Here is a 24,288-nt window from a genome sequence, read left to right as displayed (position 1 = left end):
AGAGAAGTCTGGTCGACTCAACATTGGTGACCAGATTATGACCATCAATGGAACAAGTCTGGTTGGACTGCCCCTCTCCACCTGCCAGAGTATCATTAAGGTCAGTGTTTTTCCTTCTCTCTTTTTCTGTTTCCTGAAGTGTTTTTCCACGGTATCCTCTCCCTTTCTGTGTCACTGGAGCCCAACTGTGCATTTCTGCTGAAAATGCAGATACATGGTTGTCAACCTTAATCTAGTCTGCCCCTCTGCAAGCCGGCACACATTGAAAACAATTGACTGCTTGATCAGGCAGTTCTGCAAGCATCTGCATGTCTTTCCCTCGTCTTGGCTGTTAACTCCTGTTTACAATCCTCCCCTAAATATCCATCTCTACTCTCTAGGGTCTGAAGGCCCAGTGCAGGATCAAGTTGAACATCGTCAGGTGTCCCCCCGTCACCATGGTGCTGATCCGCAGACCAGACCTCAGATACCAGCTGGGCTTCAGCGTACAGAACGGGATTGTGGGTACCATGACAATAGAAACCAACAGATGTCCCCTATATATATATATTTTTTTTATACAGAATTGTAGTTTTCTTTATCAGCTGTTTGTGTCCCTCTCTCCTCCCTCTACAGATCTGCAGCCTGATGAGGGGGGGCATTGCTGAGAGAGGGGGGGTCCGCGTCGGTCATCGCATCATTGAGATCAACGGCCAGAGTGTGGTGGCCACGCCCCATGAGAAGATTGTTGACATCCTGTCTAATGCAGTGGGAGAGGTATGAGAAGACACTTAACAGCTAGAATGTACTACAGTCCAGGGTTGAGGGTCATTCTATTTGAACTCAGATAATTTAGTAATGAATTTAAATAATCCTAATTTAATCTGTAAATGGTGCTACAATTAATTTATGGGATTTTGAGTTTAGAACGGTAGGAAGCCTCATGCCCGGCTGTGTAGCATGTGTCTGATCATGCAACCTGTGTTGTTTCTTTGTGCTGCAGATCCACATGAAGACTATGCCTGCAGCCATGTACCGTCTGCTGACTGCCCAGGAACAGCCAGTCTACATCTGAAAATGCTGTCCACATTAAGAGGATTTACTTCCATTTTATTTAATTACATGCATTTATTTATTAACCATGTATTCATTGATTTTCACATTCTCACTGAAATGCTTGAAATGTTTTTTTTCTTCCCCATTTCTCAGCACTGACTTGCCTTAATCTGAATCCATTTTCATTATACATATGAATGACAAGTGCGTCGCTGAAGGCACAGATTAATTTACCAGACAGAGTATAAATGTGATGTGTTTGATCAATAACCAAAGAACTGAATTTAATGTGCATATTTAAGAAAAACAAAGAGCAAGGAATACATTTGGTCTTTCAGGGTCCTATGAATGTACTATAATACTACACATGCAAACAGTCTCCATGGGGGCATGGAAACCAAAATGTGAGCTTGTCATTGGACAAAAAACAAACAAAAAAACACTTACATTCAGGCTTGCATGTACAAATATGTAACTCTGCAAAGCAAAGGCAATGTCCTTAGATGTTAGATGTTGCAGCTATGCTATAATCTGCACCTGGTTGAATTAACTCCCAGAAGCCATCCTGCTTGAGCCAGCGTTAGAAATACACACAGCCCTGTCACCTTTATTTATAGAATGAACTAAGACACAAGTGAAAGTTAGTTATTTATTTATGTGTATTTGTTTGAGAAAGTTAAACTCCCTACAGTCGATTTCAGCAGCCTGAGGAACATGAATTTTTTTTTTTTTTTTTTTTTTTTTATTTCACCTTTATTTAACCAGGTAGGCAAATTGAGAACACGTTCTCATTTACAATTGCGACCTGGCCAAGATAAAGCAAAGCAGTTCGACACATACAACAACACATAGTTACACATGGAGTAAAAACAAACATATAGTCAATAATACAGTGAAAAAAATAAAAAAATAAGTCTATATACAATGTGAGCAAGTGAGGTGAGATAAGGTAGGTGAAGGCAAACAGATATATGTATAAATAAATAAAAATATAAAAAGGCCATGGAGGCGAAGTGAGTACAACACAGCAAGTAAAATAAAAACTAAAAAAAACACTGGAATGGTTGGTTTGCATTGGAAGAAAGTGCAAAGTAGAGACAGAAATAATGGGGTGCAAAGGAGCAAAATAAATTAATAAATAAATACAGTAGGTAAAGAGGTAGTTGTTTGGGCTAAATTGTAGATGGGTTATGTACAGGTGCAGTAATCTATGAGCTGCTCTGACAGCTGGTGCTTAAAGCTAGTGAGGGAGATAGGTGTTTCCAGTTTCAGAGATTTTTGTAGTTCGTTCCAGTCATTGGCAGCAGAGAACTGGAAGGAGAGGCGTCCAAAGGAAGAATTGGTTTTGGGGGTGACTAGAGAGATATACCTGCTGGAGCGCGTGCTACGGGTAGGTGCTGCTATGGTGACCAGCGAGCTGAGATAAGGGGGGACTTTACCTAGCAGGGTCTTGTAGATGACCTGGAACCAATGGGTTTGGCGACGAGTATGAAGCGAGGGCCAGCCAACGAGAGTGTACAGGTCGCAGTGGTGGGTAGTATATGGGGCTTTGGTGACAAAACGGATGGCACTGTGATAGACTGCATCCAATTTATTGAGTAGGGTTTTGGAGGCTATTTTGTAAATGACATCACCAAAGTCGAGGATTGGTAGGATGGTCAGTTTTACAAGGGTATGTTTGGCAGCATGAGTAAAGGATGCTTTGTTGCGGAATAGGAAGCCAATTCTAGATTTGACTTTGGATTGGAGATGTTTGATGTGGGTCTGGAAGGAGAGTTTACAGTCTAACCAGACACCTAGGTATTTGTAGTTGTCCACATATTCTAAGTCAGAGCCGTCCAAAGTAGTGATGTTGGACAGGCGGGCAGGAGCAGGCAGCGATCGGTTGAAGAGCATGCATTTGGTTTTACTTGTATTTAAGAGCAGTTGGAGGCCACGGAAGGAGAGTTGTATGGCATTGAAGCTCGCCTGGAGGGTTGTTAACACAGTGTCAAAAGAAGGGCCAGAAGTATACAGAATAGTGTCGTCTGCGTAGAGGTGGATCAGAGAATCACCAGCAGCAAGAGCGACATCATTGATGTAAACAGAGAAGAGAGTCGGTCCAAGAATTGAACCCTGTGGCACCCCCATAGAGACTGCCAGAGGCCCGGACAACAGACCCTCCGATTTGACACACTGAACTCTATCAGAGAAGTAGTTGGTGAACCAGGCGAGGCAATCATTAGAGAAACCAAGGCTGTCGAGTCTGCCAATGAGGATGTGGTGATTGACAGAGTCAAAAGCCTTGGCCAGGTCAATGAATACGGCTGCACAGTATTGTTTCCTATCGATGGCGGTTACGATATCGTTTATGACCTTGAGCGTGGCTGAGGTGCACCCATGACCAGCTCTGAAACCAGATTGCATAGCGGAGAAGGTGTGGTGTGATTCGAAATGGTCAGTAATCTGTTTGTTGACTTGGCTTTCGAAGACCTTAGAAAGGCAGGGTAGGATAGATATAGGTCTGTAGCAGTTAGGGTCAAGGGTGTCCCCCCCTTTGAAGAGGGGGATAACCGCAGCTGCTTTCCAATCTTTGGGGATCTCAGACGACACGAAAGAGAGGTTGAAGAGGCTAGTAATAGGGGTGGCAACAATTTCAGCAGATAGTTTTAGAAAGAAAGGGTCCAGATTATCTAGCCCGGCTGATTTGTAAGGGTCCAGATTTTGCAGCTCATTAAGAACATCAGCTGACTGTATTTGGGAGAAAGAGAAATGGGGAAGGCTTGGGCGAGTAGCAGAGGGGAGGGCAGTGCTGTTGTCCCGGGTAGGGGTAGCCAGGTGGAAAGCATGGCCAGCCGTAGAAAAATGCTTATTGAAATTCTCAATTATAGTGGATTTGTCGGTGGTGACAGTGTTTCCTATCTTCAGGGCGGTTGGAAGCTGGGAGGAGGTGTTCTTATTCTCCATGGACTTTACGGTGTCCCAGAACTTTTTTGAATTTGTGTTGCAGGAAGCAAATTTCTGCTTGAAAAAGCTAGCCTTGGCTGTTCTAACTGCCTGTGTATATTGGTTTCTGGCTTCCCTGAAAAGTTGCATATCACGGGGGCTGTTCGATGCTAATGCAGAACGCCATAGGATGTTTTTCTGTTGGTTAAGGGCAGTCAGGTCAGGAGAGAACCAAGGGCTATATCTGTTCCTGGTTCTAAATTTCTTGAATGGGGCATGCTTATTCAGGATGGTGAGGAAGGCATTTTTAAAAAATGACCAGGCATCCTCTACTGACGGGATGAGATCAATATCCTTCCAGGATACCCCGGCCAGGTCAATTAGGAAGGCCTGCTCGCTGAAGTGTTTCAGGGAGCGTTTGACAGTGATGAGTGGAGGTCGTTTGACCGCTGACCCATTACGGATGCAGGCAATGAGGCAGTGATCGCTGAGATCTTGGTTAAAAACAGCAGAGGTGTATTTGGAGGGCAAGTTTGTTAGGATGATATCTATGAGGGTACCCGTGTTTACGGAATTGGGGTGGTACCTGGTAGGTTCATTAATAATTTGTGTGAGATTGAGGGCATCAAGCTTAGATTGTAGGGTGGCTGGGGTGTTGAGCATGTTCAAATTTAGGTCGCCTAGCAGCACGAGCTCTGAAGATAGATGGGGGGCAATCAGTTCACATATAGTGTCCAGAGCACAGCTGGGGGCAGAGGGTGGTCTATAGCAGGCGGCAACGGTGAGAGACTTGTTTTTAGAGAGGTGGATTTTTAAAAGTAGAAGTTCAAATTGTTTGGGAACAGACCTGGATAGTATAACAGAACTCTGCAGGCAGTCTTTGCAGTAGATTGCAACACCGCCCCCTTTGGCCGTTCTATCTTGTCTGAAAATATTGTAATTGGGGATAAAAATGTCTGAATTTTTGGTGGTCTTTCTAAGCCAGGATTCAGACACGGCTAAAACATCCGGGTTGGTAGAGTGTGCTAAAGCAGTGAACAAAACAAACTTAGGGAGGAGGCTCCTAATGTTAACATGCATGAAGCCAAGGCTATTACGGTTACAGAAGTCATCAAAAGAGAGCGCCTGGGGAATAGGAGTGGAGCCAGGTACTGCAGGGCCTGGATTCACCTCTACATCACCAGAGGAACAGAGGAGAAGTAGGATAATGGTACGGCTAAAAGCTATGAGAATTGGTCGCCTAGAGCTACCAGAGCAGAGAGTAAAAGGAAGTTTCTGGGGGCGATAAAATAGTTTAAAGGAATAATGTACAGACAAAGGTATGGTAGGATGTGAATACAGTGGAGGTAAACCTAGGTATTGAGTGATGATGAGAGAGATCTTGTCTCTAGAAACATCATTGAAACCAGGTGATGTCATCGCATATGTGGGTGGTGGAACTGCAGGGTTGGATATGGTATAGAGAGCAGGGCTAGAATCTCTACAGTGAAATAAGCCAATAAACACTAACCAGAACAGCAATGGACAAGGCATATTTACATTAAGGAGAGGCAAGCTTAATCGAGTGATAAATAAGGGTCCAGTGAGTAGAGGTTGGTAGGGGTCGTGGCGATCCAGACAGCTGGCCGGGTATATGGCTATCGGTAGCAGCATAGGATGGAGGTCTGTTTGTAGATACCTCGTGCGTTTCCGTCGGTAGGTTCCGTGTAGTGGGGTTTTGTTCAGATAGCAGCCGATAAGACAGCTAACGATTAGCGGGCCTCAGATGAGCGTTCAGGTAACGCCGGGACGGAGGTGCCGGTTGGATAAATCCCTCGGGCAGATAACGTCGGCAGTCAGTCGTGAAGGCCCGGTGGGGTTCCGTATCTGCAGCAGCAACAAAGAAACGGGTCCGGATGGTGATGGAACTCCTCAGCTGGCTAGCTCCAGCATGATTTGAGTTAGCTCCGGGGTCGACGTAAGCCAATAGTCACACGGTATGCAGCTAGCTAGCTGCGAAATCAAGGTGCAAGTGTCCAGAGGCTGCGGTTGGAATCCGGGGAAACTGAGAGAAAAAAAGTCCCGGAATGCTCCGGTCCGAGTCGCGTTGCACAAAAGTGCCGGTAGATTATCGAGCTAGAGGAATAGCTGATGACCGCAAAACGTGGGCAGCTGAAACACCAACGCTAGCCAGCAAACCGGCTAATTTCGGGGCAGCTACAGATTAGCTTCTGGCTAGCTATCGGAGTAGCTTCTGGTTAGCTTTCAGGCTAGCTTCTGAATTAGCCCCTGGCTATCTTCCACGATGGATTTTCAGATTGAGGTAAATAGTACTTATTGTAATTGGTGAAGCGGGTTGCAGGAAAGCTTTTGCAGGAAAGCTTTTGTAGTTGAGTTCTTGGATAATAAAATAAATAAAAGATATGTGAAGAAAAGGTGTAAATATATATATATACAGGACACGACACGACAACACGGAAAAATACGTCTGAACTGCTAAGCCACCTTGGTAATCAACATGATAGAGATAGAGGATAGAGGAATACAGACATGTATAGCAAAGCAACAGACATGTTAAAGACAGTAAGAGTCACTCCTATACACCATGGTGAAGAAAAAAATAACGTATATACTGTATATACCATAAAAATGTGATCGTCTCAGGTTGTATGTATGCAGCTAATACAGAGAAGTAAACTGGCATGTTTTGCCCATCACCTCTGAGAGCCAAGTGTTGACTGCTTGCTTGTTCTTTCAGTGATCTGACACTGTTATACTTTCAGAGCTAAAGGCACTTTGTATGTGCTGATCTCTAGTATTTAAGGAGACAAAATGTCCAAGTGTAGAGTAAATCAAAAAGGTATGCAATGCATGACTTAAAAGGATAAAAGACTAGATTCTCCACCACTAGCAGACCATAGAGCAGCAGTAGACAGAATATTCTGTCCATCCAAATACATTTGTATTAATGTAACAAAGAATGCTTAAGATGTATAACATGTATAAAGATAAATATATACACAAATGTAAGGTTTATATATATAAAAAAAAGACCGGGTACTCAAGACTCCATTGGTTTGGGCAGATATGACCGAGGGGTTGAGGGTGAAGATCAAACACTACCCATCAGGGTAGACATTGTGAGGTTAAAATGCCGATTCACCATCCACATAGTGAGGCAAACAAACAGTCAAGGTAAGGACACATACTTGGTTAGTGGTCACAAGGAACGGGATATATCCTCCTGCCACTAGGTCGGGCCAAAGATTCGGATAGGCAACCGTAACACTAGGCTGCTTGAGTGAGCACGGTGAGGGCCTCACTGATTGGGTGAGAACGGAAGGGTGCGATAGGTGGGTCTGTCTGTCCTACAGCTCAGTGTCTTTGTATTTCTGGGGGTTACTGTAGTAGCCTCGTCTGGTCTGGTCAGCCAGCTGTCTGCGGTACTCTTCCTCATCATCGTCGTAGTGACCCCTGCTCTCAGAGTATGGTGGTCTGGAGGATGGGGTCTGGGGCTCCGGGTTGGAGCTGGAGCTGGACACAGGAGAGCGAGAGAGACATTTTCATTAATTCTGATTGTTGTGCATCAAGTCTGTAAAAAAAAACTTCAACACAACCTGAACCCAACCTATGACAGGCAGTGGAAAGTTCAGTAAAAATGCTAATTTGTGTGGTGACAGACAAGGTTAATATATACGAACTTACCCTATTGGCTGTGGGCGGTTGTGGTTGGGTTTTGGTAGTTTCACTGGGACTGCATAGATGTCTGGATGCTTCTGGGCTATTTCCAGCTACAGTCAGAGATCAGGAGGAAGCCCAGTTAAGTCAAAGCACATACATTAAACTAATAAGGCAACATCCGCACTTGAATATGCCTTTGGGTACATGCAATGCAAAGTTGACCAGAATATGACATGATTACACTCAGAATGCATGGTGCTGTAGCTCCATTTGTTTTTTTATGAAGCATTACTATCTATACTTAGTTTCCACTATCAGTAGTACTGACCCGTGCTTGCTCGGCCTCCTGGAGCTCCAGCATCCTCTGGGCTCTGGCCAGGTGGTCCATCTTTTCAAAGGCCTTCACCTTGCCCATGAAGGAGCGGTTGGCCGGGTCCTCTCCCTCCGGGACAGCGTGGTCCTCAGATGACTGGTTGAGTGCCCTCAGAGTAGGCTTAAGGGCCACGGTGGGCTTGAGGGCAACTGGAGGCGGGGCTGGCTTGGTCCCCCCGGCAGTGTCGCTGCTAATGGTGCTACTGGAGTGGGAGTCGTAGCCCCCGCGAGACTGCACCCTCACCTGCTGCAATAGAACAGGATAGTAACCTTCGTAAGTCTTATAAGTGCAAGATGTGGGTCAGAGTCAGGGTTCAGGGGATTGAGAGGTGATGGTGGGCTTCAAGGGGTCTCACCTTGGGGGGCTCAGGGACGAAGGAGGGGGGTGGACTGGGATCTCTCAGCCCCTCTCTGCTCCCTGATCTCCTCATACGCGGTATGGGGGCAGGATGGGGTCTCTAGAGAGGGGAGGGATGTACATATACATATGTCAACAGATATACATACACATGTCAACAAAAAACAGATTAGTTCAACACAACTAGTCAAGATATTTCACTGACAATGGGAGATTCACAGATTATTGGAGTATACTTAAAGCTGCAATATGGAATTTATTGGGCGATCCGTCCAAATTCACATAGAAATATCAGTTATAGATCTGTCATTCTTATTGAAAACAAGTCAAAAAGCAGTAGATCTGTTCTATGTGCGCTATTTCTATGCTTCCAGGTCTTTAGTTTTTTCTTTGACTTTCAGTTTTGTACACCAGCTTCAAACAGTTGAAAATGCAATGTTTTGGTTATGAAAAAGATTTTTCACAGCATTTTTTAATGGTACTTATGTCACAAACTGAAATTAGGCCAACTATTAGAATTTTAGCAACCAGGAAATGGCAGAGCGATTTCTGTACAGTGCACCTTTAACATGGAGGTTGATGGACAGAGAAATGCCAGTCTATCTCGGACACTGAATGAGCGTGATAGTGATTGACAGTAGTAAAGCCTACCTCCTCTGTCAGTACGGGCTCTGAGGAGCGGCTGATTGCCGACACCGGCTGATGGGGCTCGTCCATTGGCTCGTCCAGCTCGTTGTCGGTGTAAGCTCCGCCCTCATCGGCCGTGTCGTCGTAGTCGCTGGTCAGCCGGCTGTCCATGCTCAGGTAGTCAGCGCTCATCGCTGACAGGTATGACATGTGGTCGTCATGAATATCCAGGTCCTCCTCCGAGCCGTCCAACTGAGAAACACAGAGACAGAGAGATGCAGGTTGGTGTTTCAGAAGCTTGTGATTCAGACATAAGGAAGTGGATGGCGGCAAATTTTTCACTTTTAAACTCGGACAAAACAGAGATGCTAGTTCTAGGTCCCAAGAAACAAAGAGATCTTCTGTTGAATCTGACAATTAATCTTGATGGTTGTACAAGTAGTCTCAAATAAAACTGAAGGACCTCGGCGATACTCAGGACCCTGATCTCTCTTTTAAAGAAAATATAAAGACTATTTCAAGGACAGCTTTTTTCTATCTTTGTAACATTGCAAAAATCTGAAACTTTGCCCAAAAATGCTGAAAAATGTATCCATGCTTTTGTCACTTCTAGGTTAGACTACTGCAATGCTCTACTTTCCGGCTACCCGGACAAAGCACTAAATAAACGTTAGTTAGTGCTAAACACGGCTGCTAGAATCTTGACTAGAACCAAGAAATTTGATCATATTACTCCAGTGCTAGCCTCTCTACACTGGATTCCTGTAAAGACTAGGGCTGATTTCAAGGTTTTACTGCTAACCTACAAAGCATTACATGGGCTTGCTCCTACCCATCTCTCCACGCATGCTACGGTCACAAGAAGCAGGCCTCCTTATTGTCCCTAAAATTTCTAAGCAAACAGCTGGAGGCAGGGCTTTCTCCTATAGAGCTCCATTTTTATGAAATATCTGCCTATCCATGTGAGAGATGCAGACTCGGTCTCAACCTTTAAGTCATCTCTTCAGTAGGTCCTATGATTGAGTGTAGTCTGGCCCAGGGGTGTGAAGGTGAACGGAAAGGCACTGGAGCAACGAACTGCCTGGCCGGTTCCCTTCTCTCCACTGGGATTCTCTGCCTCTAACCCTATTACAGGGGCTGAGTCACTGGCTTACTAGTGCTCTTCCATGCCGTCCCTAGGAGGGGTGCGTCACTTGAGTGGGTTGAGTCACTGACATGCTCTTCCTATCCGGGTTTGGCGCCCCCCTTGGGATTCGTGCCGTGGGGGAGATCTTCGTGGGCTATATTCAGCCTTGTCTCAGGGTAGTAAGTTCGTGGTTTGAAGATATCCCTCTAGTGGTGTGGGGGCTGTACTTTGGCAAAGTGGATGACGTTATATCCTACTGGTTTTCCCTGTCCGGGGGTATCGTCGGACAGGGCCAGTCCAGTGTCTCCCGACCCCTCCTGCCTCAATGACAAAACTAACAGTTTAAAAAAAAAAATGTGCTAATTTAAACTGAAATATCACATTTACATAAATATTCAGACCCTTTACTCAGTACTTTGAAGAAGCACCTTGGGTAGTGATTACAGCCTCGAGTCTTCTTGGGTATGACGCTACAAGCTTGGCACAACTGTATTTGGGGAGTTTCTCCCATTTATCTCTGCAGATCCTCTCAAGCTCTGTCAGGTTGGATGGGGAGCATCGCTGCACAGCTATTTTCAGGTTCAAGTCTGGGCTCTGGCTGGGCCACTCAAGGACATTCAGAGACCTGTCTCGAAGCCACTCCTGCGTTGTCTTGGCTGTGTGCTTAGGGTCGTTGTCCTGTTGGAAGATGAACCTTCGCCCCAGTCTGAGGTCCTGAGCAGGTTTTCATCAAGGATCTCTCTGTACTTTGCTCCGTTTATCTTTCCCTTGATCCTGACTAGTCTCCCAGTCCCTCCCGCTGAAAAACATCCCCACAGCATGATGCTGCCACCACTATGCTTCACTGTAAGAATGGTGCTCGGTTCCCTCCAGACGTGACGCTTGGCATTCAGGTCAAATAGTTAAATCTTTGTTTCATCAGACCAGAGAATCTTGTTTCTCATGTTCTGAGTCATTATAGTGCCTTTTGGCAAACTCCAAGCAGGCTGTCATGTGCCTTTTACTGAGGAGTGGCTTCTGTCTGACCACTCTACCATAAAGACCTGATTGGTAGAGTGCTGCAGAGATGGTTGTCCTTCTGCAAGGTTATCCCATGGTCACCTCCCTGACCAAGGCCCTTCTCCCCCAATTGCTCAGTTTGGCCGGGTGGCCAACTCTAGAAAGAGTCTTGGTGGTTCCAAACGTCTTCCATTTAAGAATGATGGCAGCCACTGTGTTCTTGGGGATCTTCAATGCTGCAGAAATGTCTTGGTACCCTTCCCCAGATCTGTGCCTCGACACAATCCTGTCTCGGAGCTCTACGGACAATTCCTTGAACCTCATGGCTAGATTTTTGCTTTGACATGCACTGTCAACTGTGGGACATTATATAGACAGGTGTGTGCCTTACCAAATCATGTCCAATCAAGATGTAGAAAAATCTCAAGGATGATTAATGGAAACAGGATGCACCGGAGTGCAATTTCGAGTCTCATTGCATAGGGTCTGAATACTTATGTAAATAATCTGTTTTTTATTTTTAATACATTGGCAAAAATTTCAAAAAAACATTTTTCACTTCAACATTATGGGGTATTGTGTGTAGATTTATGAGGGGAAAAAATGAATTCAACCAATTTTTGAATAAGACTATCGTAACAAAATGTGGAAAAAGGGAAGGGGTCTGAATACACTGTTTATACTGTATACATTTATTAAGCACAACCAGAGCTTACCTTGCCCTCACAGACCCACACGGCCCGCTCCTGCTGTGCCCGGATAGAGTCCTTCACACTCCCGTACCACCCGTCATTGGCTGAGTTCAGGTCAACGGTCGCTGTGCATGGAAACAAAGCAGAAAGATTGGCACAATAGCCACCCTGGCTATCCAACACTGCAACCGGGGACCGCCAGTGTAACTGCAATACTGCTTGCTGTACACTGTACTGTATAATTGTACACATGAATTGGATTGTGGGTTTACTAACGCATTAGTTATAGTTTGTTGACTATAACGTTAATATGGTGACAACAATGTATGCAGTGTAACGGTTATGGTATGAGGGTTTGGCTTGAAGCGGTTTTTGCTCCCGGTCACAGGCAGCTGTTGTGGTGTGCATTGAAGTCCACAAGCGAAGGGAAAATGTGAAAGGAGGATAGCGCGTATATGCGAGAAGGAATTATACAACGAGCAAAGTGATGATGCTGTATGTGGCTGCTACGAAAGTGAGCTGTGTGAACTGGGTTTATTCATTCCACCGATTCTGTGGCAAAACATTTTTTTAAACGGAAGCATACGGAAAGAAACGGAGGGACCTACCTGAATTTGCCGAATAGAAACTCATTTTGCAACTGTTTGGACTAATGATGACACCCCTGATCAGTTAGATGAAGGCAAGAGTGTGCAAAGCGGTATTGAATGTTTCACTGTCTGTCACCTTGATTACTCCAATTTTCTCTCGACCTGTGCACCTACGTTGTAAACTTAATTCATAGGCTAGGTTGTAGCAACGTCATGATGGGTATAGGGTAAATCTGAGTATCATGTAGCAGCCTAAACCTATCGCTGTTACATTGAGCTGGGTGAATGGAATATGAATGCCAATAATCTAATATGCCGTAAAATAAACAACACCACACCAATAAAAAATGTAATAAAAAAATCCTCCCTAATCTCAAACGGCACCGACCGCCACTGGTGTGTGTGTGCGTGTGTGTGACTGACTGGTGAAGAGGTGAGAACAGGTCTTCCTCAGTTTGACCGCCTGCTCGTAGAGTTTGCGGGCACTGCGGTTGGAGCCGGGCACCAGGCGGTTCCTCATGGTCTTGACGCCACCCTTGCTGTCCGGGTTGAGGAACACCACGATGGGGTACCACTGGGTGTAATTCAGGGTGTCCACCGCCTTGGGAGTTACATCCAGCAGGGCATGGCGGTCCTGGGGAGACAGGGAAGTGTGTCAATGTGAGGGGAGGCTGGAAAAGATGACGACAGTGAAAGAAGAGTAAGGTGAGGTGTAGTATGATGGAAATGGGAATGCCGTGTTCAAAAGAATGAGGAATATTACTATGGTGATGAAGACGATGGTAATGATCAGGATGAAGATGCTGGTGGTTGTCTTTACCTGTTCTATGATCTGTCGAATGGTATTGAGTCTCACCACACCGGAGGACTTCTCAGTGCCTGCATCCTTGGGCTCAGTCTCTGTGTGGGCAAACAAAAACACATCAGCTTCTCACCAAAACCACAGACACACACATAAACACACACGCTCATAGAAGCAAAAAGGCAAAGCTCAATTTAGCTTGCCTGGTCAGCGAAGGGTGAGAAATTTGCATTGAAATAAAAAAAATGCTAAAATAGAGCGCACCTAACGTAAATACATGCTGCAAATTCATTCACAAGCAGAAGTTAGGAGCACCATACTTACTGGCTATGACAAACTCTTCAGGCAGGTCGTTTCCCAGTTTCTCATTGACTGCGTCTGCGATGGGCCCAAACACAACCACTGGTCTCCTGAAGCCAGCTGAGAATCAACACAGACACACAGTTAGTATCTCACATCTGGAATGGACTTCTACTTGCGGTCTAGTGCAGACCATTATGGGAAATTAAGAATAATTTCAGAAACATTCAGTTGAAGTTAGGAAGTTCAAACAAAGGTTTAGTGTTCTGATATGTCCTTTTTGATCTTACTCTGTTCTATGCAGTCAAGTGGCTCTTAGACCACATCACAACAGGAGATAGGAGTCTTCTGCCTTGGGAGACCTACCTTCTCGTAAGACCACCCTCTCATAGGCAGGGAAGCGTGTGGTGACAGAGATGGCAGTAAGGTCCTCTCTGCTCTTACGGAGGTCCTTCTTCTTCACCGCTCTTTGACCTCTCAACCTCCAGAAGTCTCCTCTGTCATTGGCTGTTCCTCTCTGGGCGTTCTGCACATTTGACATTTGTTCGGCCCTGAGAAGCAGAGAACACCATGCATCATAAATTGGCACCAACTACCAATCATTGCACGCACGCACACACACATAATCCTTGACACACACAATCACCTGCTCTTATTGGGGATGATACCCTTCTCCAGCAGCAGGTTGTCTTTGTCAGTGCGGATGGCCAGCCAGTTGCCAAGCTTGCCGTCATAGAGTGTGTCCGTCACCTTGAAGATCTCCCCCCGGAAGAAGGGCAGGCTCTGGGGAACCTCTTTCTCATACTCAAAGTGGGTCCTGATGAAGAAAGAGTCCCCCCTACCAGATGCCAGGATGTCTTTATAGACTAGAACAGACAACACACACCACAAACTTCAAATTACTTCACCTGCAATATGACCTGAAATAATATGACAGACTTGCCTTAAATCTATAGAGTGAAGGCGTTGCTCACCATCAGGTTTGCTCTGAGCCAGGATGGTGACATCATCTCCCTTTGGAATCTCCAGCAAGTACAGGACAGCATCCTCACGCACTATGCCCCTGAAGTCCATGTTATTCACCTGGACAAACAGACAGACATAACATTAGATCTATCACGTAAAGCACTCATGAACAGACCTAAGGGCTTTCAAACATGACACACATTAAAAACACAGGAGACACAAAAATAAATCAGACAACGATATGCTATTCATATAGTGACACAGGTCAAACAATGACATTAGACTAAGAGTTAACCCTTCCCTTACCTTCATGATCTGGTCCCCGGTGTGAAGGCCCTCCTGTTCTGCAGGGCTGTCCTCCTGAACGCCTGCAATGAAGATTCCCACATCGTTTCCTCCCGCCAGCCTCAGCCCCACGCTATCTCCCTTCTGGAAACGCACCATCCTCGTGTTTGGGCTGGACAACACATAATACATTTAAGACAAATGACAAGTTGATAACATTTGTACATTTCTATACATAATCTACTTTAGAGTATATTACACTGTTGAGTTAACAGAATCTGCACCCTAGACACATTCTCTGTAGATGAGGAACCAACACATACTGTGCATGTAAAGTCGATGACTCACCCGTATATGTCCTGGTCCTCTATGCTTGGCCTCAGTGGCAGCTTTGGGGCAGCGTGGACTTTTGGGGCAACATTGACTACCGGTGCTGTAAAAAGAAAATCCTAGTGAGACAGATCAGTGATTGTGTGCTTCTTTTAGCATTACTATGATGGAGGTGTAAGTAGAGCTGTGACGGTCATGAAGTTTTGTCCGCCGGTTATTGTCATGCGAAAGACTGCCAGCCAGTCTCTCGGTAATTCCCCGGTAATTAACATAAAGATGTTGAGCATCGCCAAGCCTCCACCCATACAAGCCACGTGCTTTTTGAACATCTACATAAAAATAAAAAATCTAAATAAATAAAATGTAATATACACTATCACAAATCCATGACTTATTTTATGCAGGTATGAAGAAACATTATGATATGATGAACATGTATTTCAGAAGAACAGAATATGAGTTGGCCTACTGTATGTTATCTGGCTATGCACCATGCCATAGGCTTGTTCATTTAGCAGACAAGATATGCTATCAGTCCAGTGTGATTATTTTATATGATTTTATAGTAAGAAGAATATAATTGAACTGTGCTGAATAAAATATAAAGGATATTTTTCCCATTCTGGAGCGAGTGAGCATATGAAGCGTAAAAGTGATCATTTGAAACAGGTCCTATACCCTAGATTTATAGTTATTTTGATCATTTAGTTGTGAAGGATACAAACCTTAATGTCTTAGAAATCAAAACATATGGGCTGCACGATGCAACTACAAGCTATTGATGAGAACATAAAAAATAAATAAAATTGCACTCTGTTCCTTGCTTCAGGCTGCACATGCTGTTCTCACATCAAGAGGTCATATTTTCACCCATCAGACTATTCTCAATTTAATCTTGTCTTGTAAAATTAGTTTCGATTTAGAACAGCCCATTATCAAATGGGCAGGAAGAGTGGCAGGGGGGAAAAAATGACATGTAATGCACTCAATAGCCAACAGAGGCCGCTTTCCTACCGGTTCATTCAATCATGCAGGTAGGCTACTCCATTTATTTTACTCCATGCATCAACTCCTGTTTGAGAAGCATGCAGCCTCTTGCTGCTCGACAGGTAATATTCCACCCAAACTCTGTACGCTATAGGCTCTCCAACCCTGTTCCTGCAGCTACCCAGTGCTTAATTTGGGAAACCAAATTAAATATTTTCGGGAACATCAATAGTAGTGTCGGCAGGTAGCCTAGTGGTTAGAGCGTTGGGCCAGTAACCGAAAGGTTGCTGGATCAAAACCCTGAGCTGTGATTCGTCGTTCTGCCTCTGAGCAAGGCAGTTAACCCACTGTTCCCCAGGCGCCGAAAACGGATGTCGATTAGGCAGCCCCCACCCGCACCGCTCTGATTCAGAGGGGTTGGGTTAAATGCAGAAGACACATTTCAGTTGAAGGCATTCAGTTGTACAACTGACTAGGTATCCCCCTTTCCCACTAGTAGGCCTAACGTGTTTCCACAATGAAACATAATTCAACTCTGCGCTGGAGAAAGGAATTAAAGAGAGCGATGTTAACGCACAGTGGTGAGATATTCTGTAGCTAAAAAAGGTAATTATTAATTTAATTATGAAAATATAAAAAATGCCCTATTACTAGGCTACTCCAAATCAAGTACACTATAATTGTAGGCTAACTGTTGCCCTGCACAGACCTGGTGGATCTTCAAGGCATTTCTAGTCGATCACCAAACATTGCTATTGAAAAGCCAATGATAAAGGCTTGTGCTCCTTTTTTATTGTTCGTGTTGCACTGTTAGCGGTAGGTGCACTTGATTCAGAAGCCCTGCGCACCGGGTAGGCAAAGTGTTCCCATTTTGAACCATTTTATTTGTCTGAAACAAAGAAGCTCAAATCACAGCGCCTACAAGTTTGATACTAGCCTATGTGAGATTTCATAACTTAAAACCATGACCAGAGAGAGACTTCAAAGAATACAGCAAAGAGCTGCTGTTTTTATGAGTGAGTTAATGTTAAATGTTTTACTTGGCACTGTCAACAGTCTATTACAAAACATAAAAGGCCTTCTCCCTCCCACTTGCTCCGCAGCAGCAATGAATGAGTAGCCAAGTGTATCGATAGCCCTGCGTTTGTATTATTATTAGCAGCTCGTCGTGTCTATTTTAATATCAAGGAATATTTCACTTTCTCTGGTCATAGGAACAACATGAATTTGTGCTTGATGAGGATGCGGTGCGACTCGAGTTTCATCATAAGGTGGAAGACTGTGTCCCCTCTCTCTAGTCAGTCTCACCGGAGGAAAGGAATGAGAGAGCAGGGACTTAGAGGCTGACCCTTTGCTGCTCTCTCCCTCCCTCCCTCCGTTGAGACTATTGCCATGTTCAAAACAACTAGAAACTCAGACATCTCCCGACTTCAGTACGTTCAAGACAACTGGGAACTCTGAAAAAAAAATTGATTGCCTGGGCAAAACCGTTTTGAGCAGTCATCCAACTCGGAATTCCAAGACGGAAACTCGGGCACCTTTCTAGAGCCCCGATTTTCCGACTTGAACATCACGGACGTTGTGATTTTACCTAGTTCCCAGGTGTCTTGAAAGCACCATGACCAGGTACCATCAGTCCATTAAAATAAAACATATCATTATTTCAATCAGAGCTACACCAACTGATCTATTTTGTTATCAAAGCTTGAGTTTTAAAATATATGGTCTGATAAGAACAATATTGGCAGGCCAGGCATATCGCCAATAACCGCAGTCAAATTCCACGTGACCATTGAATCACGGTATTCTCCTTTTATGCACTCTGAACATGCGTTGGTAGTACCCAACTTGTTAATGACCATCAGGTCATTGGTACTCAGGACTGTGATAATGTACAAGGCCTGCCTACAGCACAAATGGAATTCATACAGAACTGTTTTTATTAGGTTAATGTTAGATTTTTCTTAAACATCACTTAAATGTAAGTGTTAGATCTCGGCTTGCTTTTTGGCAGGAAAGTGATCTTTACTCAGAAAAGGTTGGTGACCACTGGCCTAGGCCTATAAGTTCTTTCACAGACTGATTAATAGAATGCATAGTAGAAAATAACCAGCCCATCCAGTGTGCATAATAAACATTTGCATTAACGTCAGAGTGGTTAGAGGGACAGTAGAGTCCTGAGTACCATTAGTGACCTGATGGTCATTAACAAGTTAGGTACTACCAACGCATGTTCAGAGTGCATAAAAGGAGAATACCGTGATTCAATGGTCACGTGGAATTTGACTGCGGTTATGACATGACTGCCGGTAATAAGGTACAGCCCTAGGTGTAAGTTACCCAATGCTGGTTATATAATAACAGGTAAATGTGATGATAACATTTGTATCTATCGTATTCATTTGTTTAAAGACATTGTAGTTACCTGGGGACATTTCTGGGCGGGACTCCTCCCTCTCTGCTGGCAGAGGGGGCGTGTCCTCCATAACTCTATCTGATACTCGTGCCGGCATGACGAATGGTGTCGGCATGGCGCCCATCTTAGCCAGCCTGCTTGGTGGGTCCTCCCTGATGTTAACGCACACAGAATCCTATGGTTCTCAAACTCTACAGCACAGCTACAGTCAAAGTAGACTTTTCTCATAGTGACGGAGTAAAAACAGTCATTCTGTAAATATCTGAACTTGTTACCGGTACATAAGAGTGATCCATAGTGCAGGTGGGACCAGAGGGTGACGGTTTACCTGGGTTTGTCTCGGAGCCTCTCATTGGAGGAATGGGAAGACAGGTCTGAGGTGGGGGCCCGTCGGTCATCCTGTGGCGAGTAGGAGCGGTACGACTCGATCTCCGAGATATCTGGAACACAAAATATCACCAACATCTAGTTCATCTTCAGACAGATCACCCAAGTCATGTTTCATATATACAGCCTCAGTGAAACACCAACTCAACTTTTTACCCAAGAAACATGAAACATATTCTAAGTAGAGTGAAACAGACACAGCAAACCTCACACAGTTACACTGTGGCAGTGGCTGACACACAGACATGCACTTCTGTACTCAATAACCTAGCTGCAGTTCCAATCTTAGACAGCACATATGCTACATTTCAGACCATAAGATAATACAATTCTGTCATATTCAATAGGTGGATTATGATGGGTATTATATTCCCCAGGCAAGCGCTCACACACACCACATCCCTGAATGGAACATTGTGAGTGAGAAGTCTCTGGGGCATGTGACATCTCTATACCAATGATCGTGTGGAGGGTGAGTAAAGAAAAAAAAGAAAAAATAAAGGATTATCCCAAAAGGTGGAAAGTGCTTTTTGCGAAAATCAAACAAAAACTAACAGACATTTCAATAAAACCAGACAGGGACAGAACAATAGACAGCAGAAAGCGTACATGTTCAAATCACCAGATTATACAGAAGGTCAATGAAAGAAAAAAGCACTGGGACAGTTCTGAATCTGTACACATAAAAAGTTTTTTCCCTCAAAAAGGAAAGGAGCTGCTGCCACAGAGACAGAGTGGAGGGTCTCTCACCATCGAGCTCAGAGTCACTGTCTGCCAGGGGAGGAATTCTGATGAGGACCTGTCTTCTGTCTCTCTGCACCACCAGCTGCAGCTTCCCACGAGACTTCTCGATCAGCTTCCCTGCATCACTCAGAGACAGGTTCTCTGTCACCGTACCATTGATCTGACACAGGGTGAGATGTCAAAGCACATTCACATCTGTAGCCACCTGTCTAAGATAGTGCTGTCATGCTTTTGGCCAACTCTACACATCATTTTTGAAGAGGCAGCACTGAAACAATACTTCCCCCAGGGCAGAGATGAAACAGTGGTGTGTCTGTGTGTGAGGCCCTTCCTACCTTCAGTATGATGTCTCCCTCCTGGAGGTTGCCATCCCTGCATGCCAGACCTGTGCTGGTCATCTCCTTAATGAACAGCTGACTACCCAGATGCAGACCATACTCTACAACACAAACACACGTCAACATAAAAACAAAGTAAACATTTAAACACAGGCAGTCTTGGGGGAGAGGGTAGGTAGAGTCAACAGAAATGGAGGAGCAAGAGATCAAAATAATGTAATGTTTCGTATAGCCCTATTCTGACCTTCGTTGGGCCTGTTTTTTAGTAGCAGCACACTAACGGGTTTCTCCAGGGGCTCCGGCTCCCGAGGAGGGCGGGACATGGGGATTGGCATGGAGGTGGGGGAGGGTGAACGGTCCAGACGTTCCCTGCTCCCACTCTTCATCTGCTCCTTCCTCTGGTCGTGGTCACTAGGAACACGTTTGCGGTTCCGCTCAAAGCTGCGGTCGCGACCGTGACTGCGGGCAGGACTGTGACCAGCTCTGTATCGCAAGTCAGGGCTGTTAGTGCGGTCCAGAGTGCGTTCGCTACGGAAACGCCTGTCAGGGCTGGGGTCGCGGTCAAGAGTGAGATCACTACGGTAACGCAGATTGGGGCTGCGGTCACGGTCAAGAGTGCGGTCACTTTTGTAGCGGCGGTCAGGGCTACGTTCGCGGTCCAGAGTCCGACCTTTGCTGCCGTCTCGTCTGTACTGCCTCTCTGGATCAAGGTCCCTCTCCATACTCCTGCCCCGGTCATCTCGACCGTAATCCCGGTCAAAGCCCTGTCCCTGGTAGCCAGCGTCTGTGTAACCTCCCCTCTCCTGGCTGTGGTCGCGATCTTGATGACCGCTGCGTCCACTGTACACACTGTGGCGGTCCTGGTCATAATCATTGTTGCTGAAGACACGGTCGTCAGGGGAAGGGCCATGTTTCAGCAGGTTGACCGGAACCTTCCTGGGCCTCTTAACCGTCTGTCAAAACCAAAGACCACATCAGGCACTGACTGAACAGTTAGGAATCATTGACACTTATCCAACCCTCAGATCCCAAACTCCTATACTTGAGTCCTAAATGTAAAATAGCAAGCATCTTCATCTTTTGCCACCATAATAAAACAGATGTCAAATATTATACTCACAATTTTGGCTACTTTTCCACACTTTCTGAGGGTCTGTACAGCGAAGGAGTGTGGCACACCATCCATGGGAGTAGCGTTCACCTGCACCACCCGGTCATTCGCACTACAAAACACAATTAACATATGAGGGAAAACAAATCCACTGTGAGATATTCAAACTGTAGATTCAAAATGACAGAACACATGATGCATCATTATGATTGATTGACAGGAGGTACGTACAATAGCAGGCCATCGGCGGGCCCTCCCTGAAGCACGTCAGACACTACTATGGACATCTCCCCGCTTTCCTCGTTGGGGTTGTCCCGCCCCCCGGACACTGCAATACCAAAACCCATCTTGGGGTCCTGCAGTGGAGAGGACATGTATTAGAGATGTGTTTGTATGGGTGTTTTGATTAGATTTTTGTGCATGCAAGCGCCTGTGTACTAGTCTGTTCAGGTTAGTGTCTGAGTGAATATATCTAATTATTTTAAGTACGTCTAAGTTTACTTTGTGTGTGTGTACCCTTCTGTCCTGGTCCTTGTTGTCTGAGTGGTGTACCTGCCCCTGCGCTGCCCAGATGAGATTGGAGCAAAGATTTGATGGTCCTCTAAGACTCCCCCCCACACCCCCATCTGTACAATTAAAAAAATAATAATAATTGCTCCACTCCAATGTCTTTCAGTACCAGAGAGAGACAGGGACAATGGAGGCAATGGATTGTTAGAGAGCGAGTGATGTGGTAAGCTAAAGAAAGAGGACAAGAGGAAGGGTAAATTGGAACGTGAAAGAAACTGGGACTAAGGAGATGTAGAAGGACGGATGAAGAAAGAGAGATAGTCTAGAGAGCGCATATGACAGCTGGATGTGGAAGGGTCAGTGATGTGGTGGTCAACAAAATCTATTTGTTAAAGACAACTTCATAGCCAGAGCATAGAGTGAGGCTATGAGACAATGAGTGTGAGCTCCACACGATTATAACAGTGCTGGGCAGATGTGCTGCATGCATGGAATGTGTGCTGTAGATGGATGAACATGTTCTAGATCAGTGGTTCCCAAACTTATTATAGTCCCGTACCCCTTCAATCATTCAACCTCCAGCTGCGCATCCCCTCTAGCACCAGGGTCAGCCCACTCTCAAATGTTTTTTTGTTGACATCATTGTAAGCCTGCCACATACACTACATTTATTAAACATAAGAATGAGTGTGAGTTTTCCCACGAGCCGGGTTGTGACAGTGACAAAGAAATCTTATAGGACAAGGGTACAAATAATAATAATTAATAGTTTTGCTCTTTATTTAACCATCTTACATATAAAACCTTATTTGTTCATCAAAATTGTGAATAACTCACCACAGGTTAATGAGAAGGATGTGCTTGAAAGGATGCACATAACTCTGCAATGTTGGGTTGTATTGCAGAGAGTCTCAGTCTTAAATAATTATCCACACAGTCTGTGCCTGTATTTAATTTTCATGCTAGTGAGGGCCGAGAATCCACTCTCACATAGGTACGTGGTTGCAAAGGGTATCAGTGTCTTAACAGCGCATTTTTTTGCCAAGGAAGGATACTCTGAGCGTAGCCTAATCCAGAAATTTGGCAGTGGCTTCTGATTAAATTACATTTTTACAGAACCGCTTGTTGCAATTTCAATAAGGCTCTTGTTCAGATATCGGTAAGTGGACTGGAGGCAGTGCATGAAAGGGATAATGAATCCAGTTGTTTGGGTCATCCGTTTCAGGAAAGTACCTGCATAATTGCGCACCCAATTCACTCAGGTGCTTTGCTATATCACATTTGACATTGTCCGTAAGCTTGAGTTCATTTGCACACAAAAAAAAAAACATACAATGATTGAAAGACCTGTGTGTTGTCCTTGTTTTTGCAAACAGAGAACTCCAACTCCAACTTCTTAATCACAGCCTCAATTTTGTCCCGCACATTGAATATAGTTGCGGAGAGTCCCTGTAATCCTAGACTCAGATCATTCAGGTGAGAAAAAAACGTCACCCAGATAGGCCAGTCGTGTGAGAAACTCATCAAGCAAGTGGTCAGGCAAGTGAAAATGATGATCAGTAAATAACTTTAAGCTAGTCTCGCAATTCAAAAAACGTATCAATACTTTGCCCCTTGATAACCAGTGCACTTATGTATGTTGTAAAAGCGTTACATGGTCGCTGCCCATATCATTGCATAGTGCAGAAAATACACGAGAGTTCAGGGGCCTTGCTTTAACAAAGTTAACCATTTTCACTGGATTGTCCAAAACATCTTTCAAGCTGTCTGGCATTCCCTTGGCAGCAAGAGCCTCTCGGTGGATGCTGCAGTGTACCCAAGTGGCGTCAGGAGCAACTGCTTGCACGCCCGTTACCACTCCACTATGTTTCCCAGGCATGGCTTTTGTGCCATCAGTACAGATACCAAAACATCTTGACCACCAAAGTCCATTTGATGTCACAAAGCTGTCCAGTACTTTAAAAATATCCTCTCATGCTGTCCTGGTTTCCAGTGGTTTGCAGAAGAGGATGTCTTCCTTAGTTGACCCCCCATAAATGTAACGGACATATACCAGGAGCTGTGCCAGGCCCGCCACATCTGTTGACTCATCCAGCTGTAAATGCATAGAATTCACTGGCTTGTATGCAAAGCAGTAATTGTTTCAAAACATCTCCTGCCATGTCACTGATGCGTCGTGAAACTGTTGTTTGATGAAGACATTGTCTGTATAGTTTTTTTGGCCTTTTCCCCCAGCATTGTACCAGCTATATCTGCAGCAGCAGGAAGAATTAAGTCCTGCACAACGTATGGGGCTTGCCTGTCCTAGCCACTCGGTAGCTCACCATATAAGATGCTTTTAGCCTCTTCTTATTAATGGTATCTGTTGCTTTTATAGGTCTTACTACTCGAAAGTCTTAATTCCCTCTCAAAAAACTCCTGCGGCTTATTTTTCAAATTGGCATGTTTTGTTTCTAAAATGTCTGTGCAAGAGTGAAGGTTTCATCGAGTTGTGAGATAGTACTTTTGCACATATAACACACTGTGGCTGAGGAAAGGCACTACTCCCAATATAAGTGAACCCCAAATCAATGTAGTTCATCATATTTGCGCCTCTTTGATGGTCCAATGTCTGTTGTTCGGTGCTTTCCCCGGGTAAGGGGGCAGTAGCTCTTCAGCTGCATCAGATTCACAACTGTCAGTGTCCATGCTAGCTGGGCTAACAACAAATGTAGAATTACTGATGCTA

The 24,288-nt window shown here is 44.9% G+C and overlaps 1 protein-coding gene across 2 annotated transcripts in view; it reads right to left on the bottom strand.

Annotated features, from left to right (window-relative positions):
* Positions 1-6,401: 6,401 nt before the first annotated feature.
* LOC120025718 (tight junction protein ZO-2-like) overlaps positions 6,402-24,288 on the bottom strand; it is a 37,164-nt gene continuing 19,277 nt past the window's right edge. The window contains exons 3-23 of one of the 2 annotated variants that reach the window (XM_038970297.1): positions 21,282-21,406; positions 21,060-21,162; positions 20,184-20,892; positions 19,937-20,040; positions 19,608-19,761; positions 18,799-18,910; positions 18,480-18,622; positions 15,086-15,170; positions 14,759-14,909; positions 14,461-14,569; positions 14,133-14,352; positions 13,853-14,037; positions 13,511-13,606; positions 13,205-13,284; positions 12,808-13,018; positions 11,819-11,919; positions 9,002-9,229; positions 8,349-8,450; positions 7,949-8,239; positions 7,645-7,730; positions 6,402-7,473 (exon numbers count right to left, since the gene is read on the bottom strand). In XM_038970297.1, the coding sequence (XP_038826225.1) occupies positions 7,308-7,473; positions 7,645-7,730; positions 7,949-8,239; positions 8,349-8,450; positions 9,002-9,229; positions 11,819-11,919; positions 12,808-13,018; positions 13,205-13,284; positions 13,511-13,606; positions 13,853-14,037; positions 14,133-14,352; positions 14,461-14,569; positions 14,759-14,909; positions 15,086-15,170; positions 18,480-18,622; positions 18,799-18,910; positions 19,608-19,761; positions 19,937-20,040; positions 20,184-20,892; positions 21,060-21,162; positions 21,282-21,406 (3,561 nt within the window). In that variant the 3' untranslated portion in view covers positions 6,402-7,307. The remainder of the gene's footprint in view (positions 7,474-7,644; positions 7,731-7,948; positions 8,240-8,348; positions 8,451-9,001; positions 9,230-11,818; positions 11,920-12,807; positions 13,019-13,204; positions 13,285-13,510; positions 13,607-13,852; positions 14,038-14,132; positions 14,353-14,460; positions 14,570-14,758; positions 14,910-15,085; positions 15,171-18,479; positions 18,623-18,798; positions 18,911-19,607; positions 19,762-19,936; positions 20,041-20,183; positions 20,893-21,059; positions 21,163-21,281; positions 21,407-24,288) is intronic. The other variant, XM_038970298.1, reaches the window with a different exon arrangement.

The sequence above is a fragment of the Salvelinus namaycush genome, chromosome 31, assembly GCF_016432855.1.
Source record: "Salvelinus namaycush isolate Seneca chromosome 31, SaNama_1.0, whole genome shotgun sequence".
Lineage (NCBI taxonomy): Eukaryota > Metazoa > Chordata > Actinopteri > Salmoniformes > Salmonidae > Salvelinus > Salvelinus namaycush.
The sequence above is the reverse complement of the archived record's forward strand: the minus strand, read 5'-3'. Positions and strand labels throughout refer to the sequence as shown.